The sequence below is a fragment of the Serinus canaria genome, chromosome 4 (genome assembly GCF_022539315.1).
Source record: "Serinus canaria isolate serCan28SL12 chromosome 4, serCan2020, whole genome shotgun sequence".
In the NCBI taxonomy this organism is placed as follows: domain Eukaryota; kingdom Metazoa; phylum Chordata; class Aves; order Passeriformes; family Fringillidae; genus Serinus; species Serinus canaria.
The window spans coordinates 68,635,785-68,661,212 of record NC_066317.1 but is presented as its reverse complement, the minus strand read 5'-3'; the positions used below and the strand labels follow the sequence as shown (position 1 = coordinate 68,661,212).

Below are 25,428 nucleotides of genomic sequence, written 5' to 3'. Positions count from 1 at the left end.
AAACAGCAATAAACAGCAATAAACAGTGGGGAGCCACTGCTTGTAAATCAGTTGCCACATCGAGGATGGTCGCATATCGCAACAGCAGAGGAACAACAACGTGGTGATGGTGAAACCCTACAGCAGAGATTTGTTCTCCAGACTCAGAACTAAATGCAGACAGCTCATGTGGGTGGCTGGAACTTCATCCCAGGAAAGCCAACCAACACAGGAAGCCTTAGCTGCACTGGAATAGTCAAGATTTCAGGCAAACTACTTAAAAGCAAGCAGTTCTCCTCAGGAAATGGACAATGAGTTGCTGGCAGCATCCTGGAAGCCTTTCCTCTGACAAAGAGCTGGTTATTGAGGAATGGAGCTAACTCAGGTACAGGCACAAAATAAAAGGCAGAAGTTGAACTGGAACTTGCTGACTAAGCTGAGCTGGGCCAGGGGGGGCAGGGGAGATCCGGGCAGCAGCCAGTGCTCTGGAATAGGCATGGAAACAAGTTTCCACGGGAGCATGTTGCTTTAAAGTCAGCTGTATGAGATCATCTTGTCCCCTTGAGTATGTTGTTTCCTAATATTTTGTCCAGACCAATCACAAATGTCAGAAGCAGTGATTGGGTCCGTTGGTTTGGGTTTGTTTTTTTGGGTTTTTTTTTTTTTTTGGACTACCTTGAGTCTCTCCAGAGCCTGTTGAGCATGAGAATTATAGACCCTGTTCTGTCTTTCACATTACAAATGCAATTACCTCTGCAGCCTGATTGCAGTGTCTCCTGTCAGAGTGATTCTGCAAGAGGCTGGAAGAACAGCTTGCCTTTCAAAGGTTGTTAGGAACATTCCTGCTAGTCCTTCCGTGCCCTGTGATCACGTGCTGGTGAAATTTCAGAAAAGCATGTGCAGTCCCAAGGGAAGAGCATCCCTTGGAGAAAGATGTTCTTACAACCTTCAAAAGAGGATGTGATAAAATGCCCTTGCAAAGTACAAAATTTCCTGGGCAAAAATCTGATTCTTCTTGCTTTTCAATCCTCTTGCCCAGATAATGAAGAAAAAATTCCACTGTAAGGTGATTTTGAGATGGAAGGGACAGTTTGGGGATGGATAGGCTTGTCCTACCTGAGAGCAAGAGATGTGGGACTGAGCAAAGCAAGAGATAACATTAAGGTCAGTTGACTCCTCTTTCTAAAGGCAGCAAGCATCTTGGATTTGTCTCTTGGATAACTGCAAGTGAAAATTAGCACTACAAGCTAGAAACATCTGCAGATAGGGTGTTAAACAAGATAGTGTTGGTGGGCCACATCTGGTTCCCACATTTTCCTTTCAGCCTAACCAGAGGCAGGAGTCAGGCACACAGGGCACCCAGTAGAGCTGGGAATTCTGGGCTGGATGATCCCACAGGCCACTGCCACCAGGTGAGAGCTTCTTCTCCTCACCTCCCACCCCAAGCACTCCCAGAACCAGCTGTGCAAGGCTCTGTGTCAGCCCCAGTGGGACACAGCTCTGCCAAAATGCCAGCCAGGCCAGGGTGCTGTGCCAGAGCACGCTAAGGTAAGCAAGCTGAGCTGCCTTACTCACCACCAGACGTGGTCCAACACGTGCAGGAAAGAGGGAACAGAAAAATCAACTCTCCAAAACAACACCAGCTCCATCTTACATCAGCTCACCCCTGCCATGAAACAACTCATTAGCTCTTTGCACCTTCATTTCCTTTTGGTACTGAGGCAACAGCACTCCCTGCTCAGGGATTGATGGAGGGGCCAGTGCTGCTGCACCAGGGTCACAGGGAACACCCAATTTGGACAAGATAGGGCTTGACCCCCAATTATTAAGCAGGAAGTGGGAATATTAAGTTAATGGTGAAAGAGGCACAGCTGGCACTGAGGTGAAAGGAAGGTTGGAAGACAGGATTGAAAGAGTTTGGATTGGATATTAGGCAGAAATTATTCCCTGTGAGGGTGGTGAGGCACTGGCACAGGTTGTCCAGACTGTCCCATCCCTGGAAGTATCCAAAGCCAGGCTGAATGGGGCTTGGAGCAATCTGGTCTTTGGAAGGTGTCCCTGCTCGTGGCAGGGGGTTGGAATGAGATGATCTTTAAAAGTCCCTTCCAACCCAAACCATTCAGAGATTCTGTGACTAAACCACTGAGTTCAGCTCACAGCACTTGAAATCAAAGATCACAAGGTTTGACAAATTATTATTAAACATGGAAGCCCCTGCAGGATTCCAGGAAAAAATTCAAGTGTTGCTTCCTCAGCTGCCCATTACCTAAAGTGGGCTGAATGAGCCCCATTTCTGAGGGAGTAAATCCCTTTTGGACCAAGCAAAAGGGAACTGGAGTGGGAAGTGGTCAGCATCCTTAGGCACATCAGACCTGTTCTCCAAGCAAGAGACTCCAGGCTTAGGGCATTTCAAAAGCCAGCATTTCTCAATGAGCATGGAAGCACCAACTCTTCCTGTCATTTCACATCAATCCCCTTTTCCCTGGGGACAGCAGGCAGCCTGGTGTGACACAATGGGAATAACCCCAGTCCCTCAGCAGGCAGCCAATCTGTGAGCAAGGCAGGCTTTGATAAATAGGAGGAGAGTGGTGAGTGAAGGAAAGTTCATGGAAGAGAGCTCGCAGAAGACAGGAATATTAAAGAGTTTCAACTCTGCAGCCAGGAAACACTTAACAAATAGGCATCTTTGCACTCAAAGCTGCTAAAAACAATTCTGCCCAGAGGAAAGAAAAATAATAGATGTGAGAATTAAGTGGGCAAGTGTTTGGTGTGTGATTTTGTCCACAAAGACCATTTAGGGGACAGGTTTTCAGAAGCAGAGGATGTTTCTGGCTTTAAGGCCAGGTTGGATGGGGCTTGGAGCAACCTGGTCTAGTGGAAGGTGTTCCTGCTGGTTGGAATAGTTGGTCTTTAAGGTCTTTCCAACCCAAACCATTCCATGAACAGCAGCAACATTTGGGAGCTCTCTGGCAGGAAACTTCCGAGGTGCCTGTTCAACATGGCTGGGCTCTGACAAAATTCAGTACAAACAAAAAGGTTTTTCTCAAGTCATCATTTCTGTGTTGCTTCCAAAATTGAGACCTGCAGGAGCTCAGTGTCTCCATCTGGCACATCTGCAGTGCTGGAGCTCAGGATGCTGCAATTCTGGGTGCCACGGCACGGGGGGAGAAAGGAGGGTTTGGCAGCTGAAGGCCAAGAGGGAAGGAAGAGATAATCCAAAATGTAAGTAATGAATTTAGCTCCAGAATAGGATGGACCAAAATTGCTCCCAAAAATAAATTCAAGTGGCTCTTAGTAGCAAGAAGAGATTTAACCACCACATTCATTTTCAGTTCCTCTCCCCAAACCATCATTCCCAATGTTCCCCAGGCCTCTTGTTTCTCTCTGGAGGTAGATCCAAGGAGCTCTGCAACCTGGGCATAGCTCAGAGCAGACATCTGGGGTCAGATCCAGGATGGAAATGACTGAGGAATGTTTGAGGGGAGAACATAGTTCAAATGCTTTGAAAGCTTTGGAGTGTTTTATTCAATGTTTTGACTGTTTCAAAGTAAAATCAGGGCCCAGCTTCTAAAATATAATGAAGTAAAACCATCAGCAATGAGAAAATGTAACATCCAACACCACAGTTTGACAGGGTCATTTGGAGCTGCACATCAAGTGACCACAGGCAAACTGGGGTAGCCAGAGATGCTTCAGAACTGGCTGAAGAGCCACAAGAGGGTCACTGCAAGAGCTTCCTACAGGAAGGACACAAAATTCCATCCTGTCTTTGGCAAAAGCCACTGTTATCTGAGAGGTGGCCCACGGATGGAACTTGGTAGCCCAAGTCCAAAGGTGGGTTTGTGCCACAGCACCTACCAGAGGCCACGCAGCCTCCCAAGGCTTGAGACAGGATTGGTTCTCCAGAAAACCCACCAAAATTCATGAATCCAGTGGCTGAACTCTGAATCTCACCAGGACAGAGCCTGCAGGACCCTAAAAAAGGGTTTCAGTCACGACAGGGAGAGGCACAGAGGCCTGAGCTCTGCCTTCCAGGGGCTCCCTTGGGAAGTGTCACAGCATCCCAAAGGAGCTGAGCTGCCATTTGTCACCTCCACAGCAAAACAATCCTCCTGGAAAATGAGTCTGGTGGGACTGTGCCAACAGCCCAGTCCCACCAGAGAGGACAAAGCTCAAGGAATGCGTGAAGAGGTGTCACATTCACATTCTGTGAAAAATCCCTTCACCCAGGATTTTTCTCCTGGGAAGCTGAGAAGCCTCAGAGAAAAGAAAAACAATTCTTCTCTCATTTGCTTCTCCTGTGCTGTGCCCACGTGGAATGTGTTTGGAGATTGTTCACCCACAGGTGATTGTTCCATTGCATTCTGCTGGGAGTTGTTTTCACTCTTTGGCCAATCAGGGCCAAGCTGTGTCAGGACTCTGGAGAGAGTCACAAATATTTCATTTTTATCTTTTTAGCCTTCTCTAAGTGTCCTTTCTGTATTCTTTAGTATAGTTTAGTATAGCATTCTTTAATATAATATAGTATCATAAAATAATAAATGAGCCTTCTGAGAACATGGAGTCAGAGTCATCATTCCTGCCTTCATCTGGGGGGAACAAATACAATGAAGAGGTCAACAACAATTCCTGTAACAGGCAAAATGGAAAAAAAAAAAGTGGAAGTGGCAATCCTGTTCCTACCCCTGGGCTCAGGATCTGATGGCAGGGCTGGGAGCCTGCCTGAAATCCAATTTTGGAGGGGGGACATGGAATGCACTGCCATGACCATCCAAGGGGCTGGGAGCAGCTGAAGTGGCACAGAAAGTGTTGGATGTGGGATGGGACCAGTCCCAGCCATGATGAGCCTGGCAGAGGTGACCTTTCCATGCTGGAATGAAAAGCCAGGATTAACAGCATGCACCTATGGAAGCTGTTACTGCACTACCACCCCTGTTCTTCATTAGTTAATTACTGACATTTATGCAACTCCACTGCCTTAATGAAGCAGCAGGGGAGGGAGAATTCAATATTAAATATAAAGAAGTGATCTCAGCTGGGCAGTGATACCTTCTCTGGCACAGCTGGGAGGAATTTCAGGGCTTCAGGAACTCAAATTTCCTTAAATCTGTGGCACTTTTCTTGGCCTGTGGGGCACTGAACAGCCCAAAATGAAGTCCCCCTGCACACACTCAGCATCATGAGTTCTCTAAAAGGATGAATCCTTAAAAGCTTCAAAACACAATTTTAAAGAATCTCTCCCAATCTGAGCCAAACTGTAGCCTGTGAGATTTGCACCCTTCAAACACAAGAGAAGCTGTGGCTGCCCCTGGATCCCTGCAAGGGTCCAAGGCCAGGTTGAACACAGCTTGGAGCAAGCTGGGATAGTAAAAGGTGTCCCTGCCCATGGCAGGGGTTGGAACCAGAAGGTCTTTAGGGTCCCTTCCAACCCAAACCATTCCATGATCCAGTGATTCTGTGGAACTCTGGCATTCTGGGCAGCTAAAGGCTGCCCAAGGAATTTGTTCTGTGCAGCAGAGAGTTTAAACTGATTAAACTCCAAGACTGCTGTTCTAGTCTGCTGTCATGTCACCTCCAGTGAAGCCACAGCCACCAAGCCAGACCCCACCTCTCAAGGACCTCTTTCCACAGCAGCTAAACACTCATCTCCAAAGATCCCATGATGGGACCTCTGAATCCACCCTGCAAAAATAAAACCACTCCAAATAACCCATGCCAAAGCAGCTGAGTGAGTATTGAGCAACTGCAAAGTTCCTGGCTTCCTAAAGACACTCATGATCTTGCAGTAACTTCAGAAAACCCCAGTGAATGGGTCAAGTCCTGGGTTTGGATGTGGGGGAGCTCAGTTTTCCCAGCACTGCTGAGGCTGCCTGGCTGCCCAGGAGCCCTGGCTGAAGTTTCCAGGCAGTTATCAACAAGTTCCTGCCTTTGGCTGCCTAGAATGCCAGAGTTTCACAGAATCATTGAATCATGGAATGGTTTGGGTTGGAAGAGACCCTAAAGAAGGGACCCATCTGGCTCCAGCCAGGCCTGGTGTGGCTCATCCCTGAAGCACTTTTTCCCCTCAGGACTTTCCACCTCTTCCATCCACTTGTGCACAGAGTTCCTCGTTCTCTGTCCACACACAAAGCAATTGGCAGAGCACAAATTCAGTTTCTCAGTTTTCTGAAGTTCAAAAGAGGAGTTTGTTCAGTGCCTGGGCTTCCTGGCTTTGCTCCAGGGGGTTGGAGAGGGAATGGAAAGGGATGGTTTTGGAGACCCTAAATGCACATGCTGTAATTCCCCAGGGGAAGGCAGGCTCCAAGCTCTGCCAGCATCCTGCCTACAATTCCTCTTGCACTTGGGACTGAACCACTCTCAAAAATGATTAGCAGAAATAATTACCTGGGTGATGAGCAAAGGGCTTTGTTCAAGTTTTCAGAGAACAAGAGCCATGAATCTTCTACCAGCTGCTGAGCCTGTGTCTCAACAAATGTGGATCTGCAGGACACTGAGCATCCTCAGACCCCCTGATGTGGGCACTGGAGCTGGGGAAGGGTCTGGAGCACCAGGAGGAGCTGAGGGAGCTGGGAAGGGGCTCAGCCTGGAGCAAAGGAGGCTCAGGGGGGACCTTGTGGCTCTGCACAGCTCCTGCCAGGAGGGGACAGCCAGGGGGGGTTGGGCTCTGCTCCCAGGGAACAGGGACAGGAGGAGAGGGGACGGCCTCAGGCTGGGCCAGGGGAAGTCTAGATTGGATATTGGGAAAATTTCTTCACCCAAAGGATGGTCAGGCATTGGCACAGCTGCCCAGGGCAGTGTTGGAGTCCCCATCCCTGGTGGGGTTTAGAAGCCATGTGAATGTGGCACTTGGGGACATGGTCAGTGGTGACCTTGGAAGTGCTGGGGGAATGGTTGGACTCAATGATCTCGGAGAGCTTTTCCAACCCAAACAATTCCATAATTCTATGATAGACATGGGAATGCAGATCAAGCAGCACCAGGCAGGATCAGGCCCAGCAAAGTGCTTTAATAAACACTGACTTAAAGCTCCACCTAAAACACCCTCTCTGCTGGGCAGAGGGGCCCTGCAGGGAAGGCAACAGCTCTGGAAAGAAAAAAGAGCTTGCAGGGGATGATGCTGGGGCTGCAGCCCCTCCATGGAGAAAGCACCACCCTCCCAGCACGTGCCTGCTCTGGAGCCTGCTGCCAGCTCCCCACAGCCTCCTCCTGCAGCAGCATCAGATGCTCAATCCCATGCTGCTCACTCAGCTGTGCCACAGAGGAAACAGGGACAGAGGGCTCCCAGGTTCCCCTTTTCTGGCTGCAAACAGGATGAGCTCCAGCTGAGGATGTCTCCTTTTAAAGCAGCTCCCTGCATTTCACAATTTATCTTCAAGTTTCTACAAGAAGAGGGCAACATATGGGAAGTTACATAAACTTGACAACCCCCACAGAATATCCTGGAAAAAAAGGCAAATACCTCTGCACAGGCACAGAAGTTGCTCTAAAACATTTTAAGGAAAGTGAGGAGTAAATCCTTCATTATCCCATGGATAAAACCTGGACACAAGAAGCAGTATCAGATACTCAGGTGCCTCCACAGCCTCTCCTGGGTGGATCAGGACATGTGTCACCTTTGTGGAACACGCACCTGCAGCATTGGCTTGGCACATGTATCACCAAAAGCTCCCCTGCAGCCCTGGCTGAGGGACATGAGGTCCCACAAGGATCCTCACAACAGCCACCAAGAGGGATGAAGACACTTGGAGACCCTCCAAACCATCCTAAATGCTGATGGATCCAAGGTGGAAAATGCTCAGGCAGCCACCAGGTTTGCCATTCTTTCTGGAGCCTCAGCTGAGGAGGGGATGAGAGAGATGAGAAAACAGAATTGTACCATTTATTTACCTCTCAGAAGAGCAGAGATGCACCTCAGCCCTTCCACAGCTGCTTTTCTCTCTCAGCTAGGCTTTTCCTGTTTTATTATGCCTGGTGTTATTTGTTTGGATGTTGGATTCTGGGAGGCCAGACCTGCACAGCCAGAGCTGAAGCACAGCCCCAGTTCAAGCACAAATGGCTGGGCCACAGATTTCACCTCCAAGTACCTGCTGGAGTCAAAAAACAACCCTCACACAACCCCTGAAGGCCAAGACAGGCATAAAAAGATGATAAATGAGTTGCCTGAATACAACTCCCTGGTAGAAGGTTGGAGCCAGGTGGGGATCAGACTCTGCTCCCAGGACAGAAGGAAACAGCCTCAAGTTGCACCAGGGGAAGTTTAGATTGGCTATAAGGGAAAATTTCTTCATGGAAAGGGCTGCCAAGCACACTCCTAGATAAGATTAGAAAATAACTGAACCTCTTTAATCCCAGACTCAGTATCTAAAGACAAGCTGCTGCCACCAAGTCACCCAAAGATGCCACCTGGCATTTTCACCCTGCCACCAGAACAAGGATGCAAATTCTACACAGCAACTGGGATTAAAAACATCTATTTGCCTGTAGCCAAATAGGTTTAAAGTCTCCTCAAGAGAAAATCTCGAGGATTATCCATGCTTTCCAATTTATTATTCATTTCTAACTCATCTCCATTCATCTCTAATTCATCATTTAGGGGATGGCATTAGTGTCTGCTATGGGAGGGGTATGAAACTGCAGCATTTGGACTAAAATTGTACCTCTGAGCCTTCAAGAGTGGCCAGTTTGCAAGAGAGTGAAATCCAGAGGCTCTGAGACACGCCATGTGTTCAACAACACTGGCAAACACATGTGAATATATTTATTTTCAGGCTTCTCAAACACATCCACATGAGCTTCGCTTCTGGAACACGAGTGAGATGATTATCTGCTGGTGTGATAAAAACATGATTCAAATTGTAAAGCAGCAGGAAAAGTTTTGCATGCTGGCCTGCCACACAATATCACCAGAAAAATTTATGGTACCTCTCGACCTGCAGGTCGAGAGCCAGGATATTCCTGTGCTGAACATGGTGCCTGGAACGGGAGGCTGTGCTTTCCCAGCGTTCTGCTGGAATCTTTATAAACCACTAAAATGCTTTTTTAAAAAAAAAAACCAACACACACAAAAGCAAATCCTGTTCTTCATAGTTCTCTTCTTACTCAGTGAGATTTACTTATTTGAGGGTTCCAGCCTTCTAGAAAGCTCTAACAGCATCAGGATTGGGAGATCTGTCCCTTTTCCTCCTGGTTTCCTTCCTGGCTTTTTTGCCATCTCTTTCCCTGCCTTGGTCTGTCATTTCTTCCTCCAGCCCTGTTGCTCCTGTCCCTGGTCCAGGGCTGGGTCTGCACTGGGTACAGCAGAGTTTTGGGGGATGGAGTAAGAGATGCCTGGCTGGAAGCAAGCAGTACTTTGAGCTGGTTGCAATCCCACTGGGGCCAGGACCAGATCTCCTGCCTGCAGAACCCTCTGTTCAGAGACCACAACAGCACTGACTAACACAAATGAGTCCTGTCAGCCCTGAAGTTGGGACTGAAGTGTTGGAAATCCTCAGAGGAGGAACTGACACACTACCCCCAAAAATACAGCTGGAAAGCAAGGGATGGAGCTCAGACAGTGCCAGGGATTCCAGGAGGACCTGCTGCTTAATTGGCGAGTTCACCACTGTGGCCTCTTGGAAAGAGTCCCGAGGAAGCCACCAAGATGATCAGATGGATGGAGCAGCTCTGCTGTGAGGAAAGAGAGAGAACTGGGATGGCTCAGCCTGGAGAAGAGAAGGCTTTGGGATGACCTGACTGGGGCCTTCCAGGACCTGAAGGGAGCCTACAGGAAATATAAAAAGAGACTGGAGCAACAGGAGAAGGGGGAATGGCTTCACACTGAGAGAGGAGGTTTAGATTAGATATTGGGAAGGAATTGTTTCCTGTGAGGGTGGGCAGCCCTGGCACAGGGTGCCCAGAGCAGCAGTGGCTGCCCCTGGATCCCTGGAAGTGTCCAAGGATGGGGCTTGGAGCACGCTGGGACAGTGGAAGGTGTCCCTGCCCATGGCAGGGGGTGGAATGAGATGCTTTTCAAGGCCCCTTCCAACCAAACCATCCTGTGATTCTGTGATTCCATTATCAGTGCTCCCAGAGGACAAGTGAGGATGGCTGGGTGTCAGTTTTGGGGAGAACTCTACAATTTCTCTTTTGGGCAGATGATCTCCAACTCCCTGGGGTGGAGCATGTGAGCACAGACCCAGGGACACATCCTGCCCTCAGCAGTCACACCAGGAATTGCTGCTCTCCTCAGCCCTGGAGCAAGGTCACCACTGCTGGGGTGGAGCCCAAAGCCAGCTAACCCCCTGGGGTTTAGATCATCAGAACAATCAGAGATTATTTCGAAACATCAGGCATGATATGGGAGGACAGTCATGCCAGGGGGGCTGGTTCAACCCCAGAGCAATCCAGTGCTGATTGATTCACTGCTCATACCTGGATCCAGCCTTCCTCTCACCTATTACTTAATACACAAAACCTACAAGCTCCAACAGGCCAAACCTTGTTTTTCTAACAGGTATGCTGCTGCAGCACCTCCACAATGAGCCTGTAAAACACCTTTGTTGATGGAGTTTGGAGTGCCAAGAAGTGTCTGGGACCCCCAAGTTATGAATCCAGGTCTTAAAACTCTTTTTCTAAGCAGCATCAATCAGCCAAGGTGTCTGGTGGTCAAGTATCAAGCCTATGAAAGCCCATTTTCTGCCAGCTGGGATTTCCAGGCTGGACATCTCCCATTTCCACTTCTTCCAGGACTCATCCCAAAGAGATGTTCATGGCTTCAGTGCTCACAACCCCATCAGCAAACACTGAACCTGCCAGAACCAAGAAAGGCAGCTGGGAGACAGGCAGGGGAGAGGCAGTTTCCCACTGGAATTCATCTCATGCTACCTGGATAAACCAGGAAGGATGCCCTGCACCTCCCCTTCTTTAGACATGCAGGGATTTGGGGCAGGGAAGGGATTTGGCTGGTTTCCCTTCCCTCCACAAAGGAAGGCAGAGCAGGGATGTCTTCCTGGAAGGACCAGAAAATAGCAGTGGATCGAGTCAGACTGCGGGGCAGGATGAGGAAGTCCTCGTTATGGCAATAAAAAGGTCTCAAGTACTTGGCTGGGGTGCCAGAAATCCACCAACAGGCCAGGCTGGCTCAGAAGCAGCTTTTCACATCAGTGCAGTGAGAACATTTCTGTTTATTTGTTCCTCAGCCTCAGCCAAGAAGGAAGGAGGTGCTGCTCCGTTCTCCCCCCTCACCACACTTGTCCTCAGCTCCCTGCAACAGCAGAAAACTTCAAATTGGTGACACCTCCACCTCCTGCTCCCTCCTGCCACCCTGGAATGTTTGGGCTCACAGACAGGTTTTAATTTTGCTTCAGAGGAGGGATGGCATGGCATGACCTGACTCACGTGGGAAAGGCAGAGGTTACACTCTCGTCTGCTCCTCTGAAGTCAGAGAACTCTTGTTTTCCATCCCAGGCCCAAATTAGTGCTAATTATTCCATGCAAAATGGAGTTGCTTCAACAGGAAGGAATTAGGACAACAAATTATTCTGGAATAAAGAGTCACTGCTGCCTAAGCAAGTGATCTGTTTGTTTGCACAGAGAATAAAAGGCGCTTTCTCAAGGCCAGGTTGGACAGGGCCTGGAGCAACCTGGGCTGGTGAGAGATGTCCTTGCCCACGGCAGGGGGTTGGAAAGACATGAGCCTTTTTAAGGTCCCTTCCAACCCAAACCATTCTCTGATTCTCTTAATTCTTCCACAGGTCTTTTGGGGGGAAAAAAGTAGTCCCAATTTTAAAAAAATTTCCAACCTCCATGCCTGTTACAGTAGACACCAGGATGTTCTGCATGACCAATATGCCAAGACTCAACCCACACTCAGGTGTTTTGACTGCCACCATCAAAACTGCAGCTGCCATAATCACAGAGCTACCACAGCAGCAACCACAGCATGGCAGGTTTGAAAGCTGTGGCTGATGTTTCCAGCCAGGAGAGCTCTGATTTGGGCCAGGGAGGGAGGGAGGTGCAGGCACACACCCTCCTACAGCCCAAAGGAGGGTTTCCCTCCATGGATACACAGCCCTCAAACCTGCAGGACATGTGGCTGTGGAGATGCATTATTGGAATGCCCTGGCATAGAATTGTGGAATCACAGCATGGTTTGGGTTGGGAGGGACCTTAAAACTCATCTCACTGCAACCCCCAGCCACGGTAATGGGTACCTTCCACCATCCCAGGTTGCTCCAAGCCCTGTCCAGCCTGGGGATGGAGCAGCCACAGCTTCTCTGGGCAACCCGTGCCAGGGCCTCACCACCCTCACAGGCAAAAATTTCTTTTTGATATCCTGTCTAACCCACCCTCTGGCAGTGGGAGCCATTCCCTGTGTCCTGTCCCTCCATCCCTTGTCCCCAGTCCCTCTCCAGCTCTCCTGGAGCCCCTTCAGGCCCTGCTAGAGGCTCTGAGCCTTCTCCAGGGGAGCACCCCCAGCTCTCTCAGCCTGGCTCCAGAGCAGAGGGGCTCCAGCCCTTGGAGCATCTTTATTGCTTCTTCTGGAGTCACTTTAGGTCCTTGTTGTGCTGAGGACCCCATCCTTAGAAACAGCACTCTCCACCATCACCTCCTCCCTGCACAAACCCTTCCCAGAGGGGCAGCCCTCACCTTGCTGTACTACAAAACACCTGATGCTGCAGAAAAAAACCCACGTAAGGCCACATGGAGCAGCTGTGGAAAACAGCACCCCTCCCATGGTGGGAGCCTGGAGATGACATGAAAAGCCTCCTAAAGGGGTCAGACAAACAAAAGAATGAATGAGCTGCCTCTTCACTAGTGGCTGGGCAGATGAATGTGACAGTGTCAATGGCCATGGATCCCACAACAGGTTTCCCAAACAGAGAAGTTTCAAGTGCTGACAGGTACCACTGCTGACAGTCCAGCCACGTGAGCTGCATCAGAGAAAAAGGGTTTCCAGAGTATTTGGGAGTTTAATGAGCAGCAGACACTCGTGATGAAAGCCACTCTACCCACTCACAAAAACTGGAGACATCAGGAAGAACAGGATTGCACCAGCCTCTAGCGATATCCAGGACCAGCTGCTCCAGAGGAAGATGCAAGAAATCATTCTGGACAGCTCAGGAATCACTTGCTTATCACTAAATCTCTTCCTAAGCCCTTCAGATAGTGATTAAGCACAATGGTTCATACCCTATATATTAAATATTAATCCTCCCTAATGGGACTGCTGATGTTCTGGTTATCCAGTTCGGATAACCACACATCCCGCTCCTTTTCCACCCCAAACCACAGAAACACGACACACAAAACCCAGCAGTGTTCTGTGATCCAGCCAGAGCCTCCTTGGGCTCTGAGCCTTGAAGGAAACCAGCTGGATGCCACTGAAATCAGGGGGGAAAGAGTTAAAGAGCAGGAGATGAATCAGCCACTGCTCTAAAGGCGGACATTTCCTACCTCTCTGCTCAAGTGTCTCTTCCTGTCCACAGGCTTTGGGGATGCCTGGTTGATTTCTGGTTGCCTCCAAATGACTTCCACCATAAGAGGAAAGCCCAGGGATTTGTTTTATTTCCAGAGGAAAATGAGATTTGTGAATGAGCCCAGAGAGCAGCTGCCAGGGATGACCGACCTCCTGCCCGTGTCACACCAGGAGGGGAGGACGAGGCAGCAGCTGGTGCCACTCCTGACCCTATGGAAGCACTACAGGTGCCACCCCTGACCCCATGGAAGCACTACAGGTGCCACTCCTGACCCCATGGAAGCACTACAGGTGCTCTGTCCCACTGAAAATACCCCCCCCCCACCCCACGCTCCCCAGTATTTTGAGGCATCACAGACCACAACAGTGGACAGCCAAGCACAGCAGAAGTCACACAGCCTCTGGATTGGGATCCACCACCCTGCTGGAAACACAGAGGGTTGGAGCAGAACAGATGCAGGCTGGCAGCAGGAGGAGACAGGGAGAGGGGGAATTCAAGCCACTCATCCAGGAGGATGTTGATGTTGGACATGGACCAGTATCATGGAGCAGCACAGAGGTGCAGTTATTTGTGAGAGATGTTCCAGGAAGGCAGGGCTGTGTCTCCTTAGTCTGGGAACAACACAGCAGCACCAGCACCCTGGAAATGGGAAATATCTATTCCAGCACCTCCCAGGATCCCCCACTGCTTTCACAGAATGGCAGAGTCATTTAGGTTGGAACAGACCTCCAAGATCATCACAAGTCCAACCTGTGACCAATCCCCACCTTGTCACCAGAGCAGAGCACTGAGTGCCACATTCAGTTGTTTCTTGGACACCTCCAGGGACGATGACTCGACCACCTTCAGCCAGCCATAACCAACCAGTTGCTTTAACCAACTGTTTAAATAAAGATCAGGCAAAACCCCTGCAGCTTCCCCCAGGCAGCTCTCCAACAGGGATGGAAAGAATGGGAAGGTGGCAGTGCCCACTTTCTGCCCAGCACAAACACAGAGTCTCTGTCTCCCCAGCACCCCCAGGTCCTAAGGGATGTGGGGTCCCTGTCCCCCAAAAAGCCTCCTGGCTCTTCACCTGGCCACAGCAAAAGCCATCAGGCAGGTGGCAGTGCCATGTCCATCCCTGTGATCCCATTCCTCCTCCCAGAGCTCCACATCAAGCCTGTTTCCCAATCTCTCTGGGAATAACAGCACAAATTTGCATCTGATGCTTGACAGAGACAAATCCTCCCTGCAAAACCTGGCTACAGCCCCCCCCAGCACATCCTTCCCCTCCCTGCCATCGGCTGCTGCAGCAACAGGAATTAAAATAAAGATGAAAAACTCCTGTTGGGGCCGCCGTTTTATTTCCTGTCGTTTCTAGAACTCCTTGTACAGGAGGAAAAAATCCTTAAATATTTCCAAGCATCCTGCATACTTGCAGCAAGCTCCCCCCAGCCACGAGCAGGCAGAGAAAGGATGACTAATTTTTTTTTTAGCATAAGACGCTGGGAGAGCGTCCTGTGAACGAGCTCAGTAAATTCCTGAGGCTCCCGGCAAGGACTCCACCACTCCTTGCGAAACTTCCCAGCTGGAATTGAAAAGGCAGAAAACATCGTTTTCTCTCCCTCGACAAACAGAGCTTGGGATTCCTTTCACGACAGTATTTGGATTTTTAATGTCAGTCCATATTTAGCAGGAGGGAAAAAAAGCCTCCCTTCCTTCCTGTCACATTTTCCACCCTCGATGACATCCAAGATCAGAAACAAGCAAACGCTGGCTGAGGAGGGAGGATGCAGCTCCCCGAGCGTGGGAGAGCTTGGAGAGGGGCAGCAGGGATGTTCCCATTTGGGATTCCCGTCTGAGGGGACACACCCTTGGAGGAGTGGAAAGAGCCAGTGAGAAGGGGACAGAGCCCTGAAGGAAGGGACAGAATCTTGGAGGAAGAGACAGAGCCCTCGGAGCCCACAGCAAGGAGGGTGTCCCTTCCAATACTCCACCTCGGAGCATCTCCTGGAGGGATGGCCCAAGGAGCAGCCAGGCCACAAGCCTCCAAGCTGGAATACCGGTCCCAAAAGAAGCTTTTGGCCACCTGGATCTGCCAAGGGGGGTGTGGTCCGACCGTGGGTCAGGAGGGTTCCTCACTGAGCCCGAGGTGTGCAGGGAGCCTGGCCATCCTGCAGCAGGGCGCTGGTGGGTGGTGGCAGGAGGTCGTGGCCATGGTGGCCCTGCCCTGCAGATGTTTTTTGGGTCTTGGAGGGGTGTCCTCAGCTCGGACCCCTGTGTCCAACCCTGTGGGTTGCTGCAGACCCACAGGTGGAAGTTCATAGAATCAGGAATTGTTTGGGTTGGAAGGGACCTTAAAGCTCATCTTGTTTCATCTCCTGCCATGGGCAGGGACACTTCCACTAGCCCAGGGTGCTCAGAGCCCCATCCAACCTGGCATTAAACATTTTCAGGGATCCAGGGGCAGCCACAGCTTCTCTGAGCAACCTGTGCCAGGGCCTCACCAGTCACCCAGGGAAGGATTCCTTCCTAACACCTAATCTAACTGTACACTCTTTCAGTGTGAGGCTGTTCCCCCTTATCCTATCACTCCAGACCCTTGTAAAAAGTCTCTCTCCATTTTTCTTGCGGGCTCCTTTCAAGTACTGAGAGACCCCCATTAGGTCTACCCGGATCCCTCTCTTCTCCAGGCTGGACAAATTGGGAAAATCCCAATTTTCCCAACCTTTCCTCGCAGGAGCTGCATCCCTCCGATTAACTCGGTGGCCTCCTCTGGACTCGCTCCAAGGGAGCAAATCCAAGAGCCCCAGCCCGCGATCACTTTCAGAAATCCCCACTCTCACTAACAAACTCACCTACAAATATGCAAACACCAAACCCCAAGTTCAGCGCCCGTGGGGTGGCGGTGCCCCAACTCCACCGACACGCGTGGGTCGCGGCCCCCGCCCCTTCCATCACCCCCACGCCACCACAACAACCCCGTGCCCACCCCCGGGGGTCACCTGCGACCCCCTCCCCGCTCACCTGCGGCCGCTGCTCCCTCACCGGCTCCCGCCCAAACGGCTCCGCTGCGAGGCCGCCTCGGCCGCCCGTAACCATGGACGGCGCAGCGGGGGAGGGCGCGGGGGGGGTCGGGGGAAAAGGGGAGGGGGATATGAGGGAAGGGGAAGGGGTGCGGGAAGCCCCCGCCGCCCCTCGGGGCTCTCCCGGCGCTCAGCGGCGCCGCCGCCGCCGCCCGCCCGCTGCCGCCGCCATCGTGCGGCTCCGGGCCGGGGGCGTGGCCGGGGCGTGACAATGGGCGTGGCCATGGGCGTGGCCAGACGGGCCCCCGGCGCGTGGCGGTGCTGCCCCCTGGTGGCGCGGAGGCGGCACTGCGCCCCCCTCCGCCCCGGGTCCCGCTTCCCGAAATTCCGGAGTAGGAAAAATTAATTAATTAATGAACTATTAATTAGGAAATGAATTACAAACAAAATGTTTTGGTGGGATACTACAGGAATTCCCGAGAGGGGCTTTTAGGAAGGAGGTGCGGAGACAAGACAATGAGTAACTCATACAAGTTGAAAGAGGGGGAATTTATATTGGATATTAGGAGGAAATTTTTTGCTGTGACCATGGTGAGAACAGAACAGGTTGCTCAGAGAAGTTGTGGATGCCCAAACGCTGGAAGTTTTCAAAGGCAGGTGGGATAAGGCCTTGAGCAACCTGATCTGATGGGGGTTGCCCCTGCCTGTGGCAGGGTGGGTTGGGTTGATCTTTAAAGTCCCTTCCAAACCTTTAACATTCTGTGATTCTGTGATTCTGTGATTTATTCTCATGATTGTACGACTCTGTAATTCTGTAAACAGAAATTCCTGGGTGCAACTGAATGAGTGGCTTTTTTTTTTCATGAGGTAAGTTTTGATCGTTACAATGATCTCTTCTTTTTATAATTTAGAATGAGAAAAGCTGGTTTCAATTAATTATAATCACAGAATGGTTTGGGTGGGAAGGGACCTTAAAGACCATATCATTCCAACCCCTGCCATGAGCAGGGACAACTTTCCACCATCCCAGGTTGCTCTAAGCCCCACCACCTGTGGCCTCAGACACTTCCAGGGATGAGGCTTTTCTGGACAAACTGTGCCAGTGCTCACATGAAAGACCATGTTCCTCATACCCAGGTGGAGCTTCCATCAGTTTCTGCCCTTTGCCTTGTGTCCCCTTGCTGGACACCATGGAACAGAGCCTGGAGCAGGTGACACAGGAATGTGTCCAGGTGGGTTTGGAACGTCTCCAGAGAGGGAGACTCCAGGGCCTCCCTGGGCAGCTGTTCCAGGGCTCTGCCACTCTCAACATAAGGAAATTCTTCTTCGTGTTGAGATGGAACTTGTGCTTTAGTTTCTGGCCTTTAGTCCCTGTCACTGGGCACTGCTGGAAAGAGTCTGGCACCATCCTGTGACCCTCTGCTTGGAGATATTTATGTGGATTGATGAGATGGCCTCTCAGTCTTCTCTTCTCCAGAGTGAACAGGCGAGTCTCCTCGCAGGAGGGACGCTGCTGTCCCTTTGCACCCGCTGTCCCTTCTCCAGGACCGCCCTGTCCCCGCTCCAATATCCCGGTGTCCCCGCTCCAGGATCTCTCTGTCCCCGCTGTCCCCAGGGACCCGGAACCGGACACACCCCCTGTCAATCACTACCCGTCATTCACCGTGACGGGCGTGTGCCACAGCCAATCGGCGGCGGACGCGACGCAAGGGGGCGGGACCATAGGGTGCCGGGCGCGCGGAGGCGGCGGGCGCAGGTGAGGGGCCCTCAGGGGCCGTGAGGGCAGCAGGGAGGGGACAGCGGGGCCGCAACGACCCCGGCGGCCGCCACGGCCCCGGCTGCCACCGCCAGCCGGTCTGCTAGGCGGATCTGCGAGCGGAGAACCTCCCGGAGCTTCTGCGGGGGCTGAAGGTCGCGCTGAGGGCGGGGGGGCCCCCGCCGTGAAGGCGCACAGAGCTACTTCGCGGCCTGCGGGCCGCTGTTCCCTATGGGAAGGAGCCCTGTGTTTTCCCCTTTGGTTTTTCCATTGCTTATGCGGGATTCCCACCGTGGTTCCTGGCGCTTGTCTTGGCCGTGCCGCCTGTTTTTCCCTGTCGGCTGTCGTGACCCTGCCGCCAGGCCGGCCCCCCAACCCGCCGGCGGAATCCAAACATCCAAGCAAGCAGAGTGGGAATAAACACGGTGTGGGTGGTGGTAGAAAGACGCGAGGTTTATGGAAGTGAAGCTGAGCGTTGAACTTAAACCCAAAGGAATTCTCTGTGCGTGTTTTCCGGCAGGATTTCCCCTGTCTCATCGCCGTGTCTGTGCCGGGGCACGGGTGCCTGCCCGAGCTTCTGGAGACAGCCTGAGGCTCAGCAGCAGCCTCTGCTCACCCGCAGCCTCTCTCCCTCTGCAGGTGCTGAGCCAGGATGGGTTTGGCTGAGGACAAAGTGTACACCCATATTACGAGAAACCTCAAGAAGTTTGGGACTATCCGAGTGGCGTCGCTGGCCGATTCCCTGACCTGCCTGGTCGATTCTGACAGAGTAATTTCCTATTTTCCTGAGCTCTGCTAGGCTCCTTCCCCAATGGCAACAAAGAGCTGTCTTACCTCTAAGCCAGACCCTTTCTTAGATACCCTGTGTGTTTTTCCTAGGATGAACTCCTCGCCCGGGAGGAGACACGGGGCAACCAGGCAGCTGTCTTTAGGTTCTATCAGCACCTGAGGTGCCGGAAGGGCTGGGTGCAGGATCTCATCCAGGCACTGCACCACAACAATGCAGGGCACTTGGCTGATGAACTGCAGGAAGTCTATGATACCTGGCAGCCTCGACCTCGTATGTAGCCTCATCCTTCCTGGGTGTGTCCTGTGGGGTGCTGGTGATGGGGGCATGAAGTTGTCTCTGTGCCTGCCTCAGGTTCCCAGGGTGCTGGAGGTTTCTGTGACTGTCCCCGGGATGTCTTTCACTGGTGACATGTCTGAGGATGATGGGTCCATGTTTGAAGGTGCTTGGGTTGGTGCTGGGCTGGGGTTCTCACCTGAGGGAAGATGGAAAGATGAACAAAGGGGTGCTGTGGGCTTGGCTGATGTGGGGAGAGGGCAGGGACACACACAGGGCTTCCTCAGTTTTTCCTGCAGTGATCTGCTTGTCTCTTCCAGGTTCCTCAGCTTCTGCTGCTGCCTCCTCCCTTCCCAGTGATGCCCATCCCAGTGCCTCCACCATCAGTGCCCAGACACCACCCCGGGGGCCAAATCCTGCCCCATTGGCTGGGCAGCCACACCGAGACCTGGCCACTGGTGACCATCCACCTGTCCTGCCCAGTGCTGCCACCACCACAGGCACGGACCTGGAGGCCAGACTCCCTGTGCAGGAATCGGTGAGCAGGGCAACTGTTGGATGGGGACACAAAGATCCCTTTTGGACCTTTTGATTTGGTTTGGAGAGCCTGTGGTGGGGCCAGGGCCAGCCAAAGCAGCTGCTCACGGCTGATCTCTGCTGCATCTGTAGCTTACAGCTTATATATGGCCCTGTATCTGCTCCCTCTCCTGTCTCCCTCCATGGGGGGAGTGCAGGGTCTACTTTGCCAGTCCAGGCTTCTCTCCACAACCCCCGACCCTTGGGTGGTCCCAAAGAGAGACCCCAGACCTCCTTCATAATCAGCCTCACGGGGGTCACTGATCAGGGTTTGGGACAGCCCTGTGATCCCAACCCCCCTCATCCCAGTGAATTAACAGAATTCATTTCCTTTCAGCTCCCCAAAAAACTCCCGGAGCAAGAGAATCCCCAGCCAATTTCACCTGGGAGCAAAGTCCATGGCGGAGCGGGCGGTGGGCACAGCAGAGAGGGGAATCTCTCACATCCCACGGGAGCTGTGCCAGTGTCAGCGGGGACACCAGGGGTGGCCGTGCCACCAGCTGTGTCCCCAGAGCAGGGCCGGGACTGGCTGAGCCGCCGGCCGGTGTGCGTGGACAACGGGTTTTTTGGGAATGCCAACCACCTGCACCGTGGCACGCCTGGCCTGGCCCTGGGCAGGGCTGTTCCATCGAGGGATGCAGGTGCCACTCACAGCCCTGGGCAGCCCAGGAATGAGCCCGAAGAGAGCTCGGATATCTCCACGGAGCCACTGCCAAGGCTAGAGGGGGCCGCTCGTGGTGTGGGGCAGCAGCCCCCAAAGTCAGTGCCAAAAAAGCAGCCTGTGCCAAGCTCTGGGCATGGTGAGCCCACGGGCAGCTTCGTGGATGTGCGCAGCCCCCTCCTCATACAGGAGCAGTTTGATGTGGAGAGGAAGCGGGTTGGGATGCTGCCAGAGCATCCTGGGAGTGCAGGTGGGTTTACCTCCTGACCAAACCAGGCAGCCAGGAGGGAGCAGGAGGTGCTGCTGTGAGCCCCTCACTGCAAGAAAGAAACTGGGATGCTGGAGGGTGTCCAGAGAAGGGAATGGAGCTGGGAGGGCTCTAGAGCATAAGTCTGATGAGGAGCAGCTCAGGAAGCTGGGAGAGCTCAGTCTGGAGAAAAGGAGGTTTGGGGGAGACCTTCTTTCTCTCTACAGCTCCCTGACAGGAGGGTGGAGCAAGGTGGGGCTTGGGCTCTGCTCCCAGGTAACAAGCAACAAGATCAGAGGAAAACTGTGTCATGGGAGGTTTAGGCTGGATAGTAGGGAAAATTTCTTTTTGGAAGAGGTTGTCAAGCACTGGAAAAAGCTGTCCAGGCCTGTGGTAGTCACTGTCCCTGGAGGGATTTAGAAGCCATTTGGATGTGGCATTTGGGGACATGGGTTAATAGTGGCCTTGGAAGTGCTGGGTGAATAGAATAGAATAGTTTTGTTTGGAAGAAACCCACAACAATCATCTCATTCATCTGCATTTTAATTTTGTCAGTGGGGCAGCTTTGGGGTGTGAAAGCTCTCCGCATGGTTTGCAGAGATCTTTGTATGCATGTGTAGGAATTTTAGCATCTCCTACATCCCTCACCTTTGGGCATCATAGAATCAGGATAAAGCCCTGTCCTCCACGCCAGGGTCTCAGGGTGGGAAAAGACACCCCCAGCCCTCCCTGCCCTTTTGTGGGGTCAGCACCTCCTGGCTGGGAGAACATGGAGTTTCAGGAGCCTCGAAAGCCTCTGTTTCCCTTGGTGCTCCCCAGCCCCTGCAGCCCACCCTGCATGAGTTTCCCTGCAGCTGCAGGGAAAGCTCGGGTGCCAGAGCAGAGCCAGGGCACTGGGTCCTGCTCCTTGTGCCACCCCCTCAGCCTGGAGACTGTCCTGTCACAGCTTCCTTGAGGAAGAGCAAATCAGCAAATCTCACCTTTTAGGCCCCCTGGTTAACACAACATGCTTTGGTTTCTCCCTGACAGGTGCTTTGATGGAAACAGCTATCCTGGGTGCTACCCCTGTGCCCAGAGACACTTTCCCATCCCGTGACAGCTCTGTGAAGTCTCTTACGCAAGAGAAGAAGCTGCCCGTTGGGAATATAGCCAGTAGCACCCCCTCTGTGCCAGCGAAGGAGAAAGTAAGTGACCTTTCCTTTTGCCACTTGTATTTCACTCATGTCCTTCTGCAATCCCAGTGGTTAGAAGATTTTCTGTTGCAGTGCCACACTGTGAGCTGGTGATGAATTTATTCAGGGATTTTTTAACCCCACTGTGGTGTTCATATTATCCACATGCTGTATGGTGGAGCATGGGAGAAGGGAACCAAACTCTCTTGGGCTTTGACTCCTTACCTTGCCAGTCAGTCTCCTGGCTTCCAGGTGCCGTTTTTCACTGCTCTCCTCTGCCTGGCTCTCCTTCCTTCCTGCCTGTCTCCCTCCTTCACTTTATCTGTGACCCAACCTTGTTGATGCAGCTATGGGGACTGTGTTGAAGTGGGTTTGTGTGGGACCTGTGTGCCCAAGACCAGGCCATTGGGTGCTTCTCTTGACACCCAGCCCCTCTCCTTGTCTCCTAAAGGTGCTCCCGGCATCGGCAAGCCCTGTCCTGGGCACAGCTGTGGTAGGTGGCTCTGAAGGCGTGGCTGGGAGATTGGCTTCCCCGGTGAGCTCTGCCACGAGCATCTGGGCACCTCACAGTGATGAGGAGAGGGAAGAGGAGCTCAGCAAGCCAGGTGTCCTCGTGTCCACGCCTCGGGGCAGCCCAGAGGTGGCCGGCAGATGCCCGAGCTCTCGGGAGCCCAGCAACCCCCGTTCCACCACCTCCAGCAGCCTTGGCCTCAGCAGCGACCCAATCCTGGTGAGTAGGGATAGCCCGAGCTCAGGAGCAGCATTGCCCAGAGTCTCCTCAGTTCCTGCAGGCCCCAGAGAAAAGGAGGCATCTGGAGCAAGCAGAGACTCCTGTCCTGCTCCAAGCTGGGACAGCAGCTCCCTGGGCACCCATGAGCTCCATGTGGATCATCACCCCAGTGTCCAGCTTGGAGCCGGCAGCAACGGAGTCAGTCCCCTCGGAAGCTCCATGAATTCCAGCTCTGGCAGTGCCACCAGCTCACCTCAGGCCAGAGCCCCAAAGGGGGACAGCAATGGCCTGTCCCTGCTGTACATCCTTCCAGCCATTGGTGTCATTTCTGCCGTGGCGTTCGCCGTGTACACCCGGCTGCGGAAATAGCGGATGGGACACCACGACCGTGACGCAGCCAGGGGGATTCCTCTGGCAACAGGATTTTGGCCAATGCATTTGAAGCCTGAAGAGTAGCAAAGGGCAGTAGGGGCATTGTTAAATCTTTTGCTGAAAGGTTCTGCTGGAAGAGGCCTTGGTACATGATACTGTTGGGTTTGGGTCCATTCCCTCCCATTTCCCAACCGTCTTGGCTGTAGCCTTCTCTTTTCCTCCACCCCTGGAGGAGAAGATCTTGCTCCAAAACATTCTATTGAGTCAAAAAGGAAACCACTCATGGTGATTCTCCATGTCTTTCTTGTTTAGTCCCAGGAAGCCTCAGGGAAACATATACTGGTGATCCAAAGGGTGACCTCCAGGTCCCTTTGTGCAATGCTGCCAGGAGAGGTTGTGCAGATATCCTGTAATAGCAGAGCTGATTTTCTTGGCTCTGCTCATCTTGGCTTGAAAATGTGCCCCGGGGGTGTGTGCAGCAGCCTCCACTGGACGTCTCATGTTCAGTTTGCCTTACTTGGTGTCTCTGGCTCTGCTGCTCCTTCTGGGATTGCTTCATGTAGTACTGACCCTGGGGATAAACATGAGGGTCAGGAAAGGGCTGCATCTAACAAGCATTATCAAGGATCAGCCTCATTTCACCCTCTCCAGGCGGGGAAAGGGGTTTTTGATTTAAGAGGAATGTTTCAGGCAATGCCATCTTCAAGCAGGCTTGGTCCCACAAAAGATTGTTGGGTGTCTTTGATTTTTAGGCTGGATTTTTGGAGCTTGGTTGGAAGGGTAGATGGAGTTCCTGCCCTTCCTGATACCTGTTGCTATGGGGTAGGGGTATAGGAGCCTTCTGCCCAGGCTGGGACACAAAAGGGTCAACTGCACACTGCAGGGAGGCCCTACCAGACTCTGAGATGCTCTGGGCTATGGGGAGACCTTGTAGCACCTTTCAGTGTCTAAAGGGCTTGGAACAGACTGGTCTTGGGGAAGGTGTCCCTGCACAGCACTGCAGATGGGATCTCATCTGAGCAGAATCACTTCCCTCATCCCAGTAATTTATTCATTCTAAATTCCTGCCATCAGCACAACTTCCCAAAATCCGCTCTTCCTGCTGGCAGGGAGCTCAGCCCCGTGGGGCCTGGCTGCAAAGTGCAGCCATCACACCCAGAGCTTGGCCTGTGGGGGGAAAGGTCACTCAGCCCTCAATGGCTGCTCCTCCCTCCCAACAGTTTCCTTCTGCCCAAAAATCCAAGAAGTGCCTCCATGAAACTAAGGACACCCAGTAGATGCAAGAGGAAGGTGTTGATGTGGTGTGTCAGGGCTGCTTTCCAGAAGAGCTCAAGGTTGTTCATTCCTTGCTCAGTGCCTGGTGCTGAAGGAGGAAGGGACAGTCCTTTAAACCCACTCAGCCCCTTCTGCCAGGAGAAGGAACATGGGGCTGCTCTTCCCATTAAAGATAAAATGGTTATCACTCCCTAATGGGAGGGACAGGAAGGGACTTGCCTTCTCCACACTTCCTGTGGATCCATGAGATCCCAAACCAGCTGCATCCATACCAAGGCCCTCTTCTCTGATGCTTTACTTGCCTCTAAAATTATTCCCATGTTTTTCCATACATTTAAACAACAGCTTGTACGCTTTGCCTTTTCATGTTGGATTTCTCATGTGAAACAGCTGGTTTGTCACCACCTCAGACTGGGGAAAGCACACATTCAGATTGCTGCTGTGAAGTGCCAGGATTTTCACAGTTGTCACGTAGCACTTTAAAGCCTCATTGGCAGGAGATGGTACAGGAGGGAGCTGTGTCCCAGCACATCTTTTACTAACAGGCTAAAAAGCCTTTTACTAACTATAATAAATTGGTTTGATGCTTCACACTTGACTTGTTGTGATTTGTGGGACGAAGAGCAGGAGGTTGATGATGCTGTGGCTGAGGCAATGCTCTGAAGGGCTCTGTTGGCAGTGACACTGAGAGGCTGTAGGCATCAGTGCCAGGAAGAGGTGACAGGGTTCAGAGACAGCTTGCAGACCTCATTTTGGAGCAAACACAGGACCTGGTCCAGAGGTTGGCAGGTCTTCTTGTTGGTGGTAGGATGTCCAGGATGAAAACAGGGAAGGTGGTTCCTGAGGCAGCAAACAGCTGAACTTCACAAATCAGGATGTTGTCACCAAAGAGGAACTGGACTGTCACAGTTGAGATGGCCATGATACATAGAGTGTCACCATACAATTTCAGAAGGCTTGAAGCACTCACCCATACAGAGTAACACCATGGCACTTCAGAAGGCTGCAAGGATCTGCCCTCCTTGTTCTTTATCCCAGCCTTTTATACCACTCATGTTCATGCATTGCACCTGTGTGCCCTCTGTTCCCTTTGGTGCTTGGTCAGTACAACTCAGCACTCCATGTCTCATTACTT

The 25,428-nt window shown here is 52.1% G+C and overlaps 2 protein-coding genes across 5 annotated transcripts in view; one reads left to right on the top strand and one right to left on the bottom strand.

The window, feature by feature from the left end:
* The window catches only part of PTPRA (protein tyrosine phosphatase receptor type A), a 520,615-nt gene that overhangs the window by 108,142 nt on the left and 387,045 nt on the right, over positions 1–25,428 (bottom strand). For 2 of the 3 annotated variants that reach the window (XM_050974180.1, XM_030239196.2), the window contains exon 1: positions 16,443–16,599. The exons of the other annotated variant lie outside the window; for it this stretch is intronic. The gene's annotated coding sequence lies outside the window, so the exon portion shown is untranslated. Of the gene's footprint in view, positions 1–16,442; positions 16,600–25,428 lie in introns of those variants that run through there. 3 annotated transcript variants of the gene reach the window in all.
* Positions 18,135–24,884, top strand: MAVS (mitochondrial antiviral signaling protein). 2 transcript variants are annotated; one of them, XM_009098135.4, is made up of 7 exons: positions 18,135–18,197; positions 18,837–18,966; positions 19,077–19,257; positions 19,581–19,798; positions 20,174–20,747; positions 21,774–21,928; positions 22,368–24,884. In XM_009098135.4, the coding sequence occupies exons 2-7, from the start codon at positions 18,850–18,852 to the stop codon at positions 23,013–23,015; spliced, it is 1,893 nt and encodes a 630-aa protein (XP_009096383.3). In that variant the 5' UTR covers positions 18,135–18,197; positions 18,837–18,849; the 3' UTR covers positions 23,016–24,884. The 2 variants fall into 2 exon arrangements, with proteins under 2 accessions (XP_009096383.3, XP_018778718.3); XM_018923173.3 differs by lacking the exon at positions 18,135–18,197 and adding an exon at positions 18,210–18,352.

What these genes read in the sequence shown, in the direction of transcription:
- MAVS (XM_009098135.4), top strand. Translation starts at nt 18,850, where the DNA reads ATGGGTTTGGCTGAGGACAAAGTGTACACCCATATTACGAGAAACCTC. An exon ending in TACCTGGCAGCCTCGACCTC is followed by an intron (nt 19,258 to 19,580) that starts GTATGTAGCCTC and finishes TGTCTCTTCCAG; the next exon opens with GTTCCTCAGCTTCTGCTGCT. An exon ending in CTGTGCCAGCGAAGGAGAAA is followed by an intron (nt 21,929 to 22,367) that starts GTAAGTGACCTT and finishes TGTCTCCTAAAG; the next exon opens with GTGCTCCCGGCATCGGCAAG.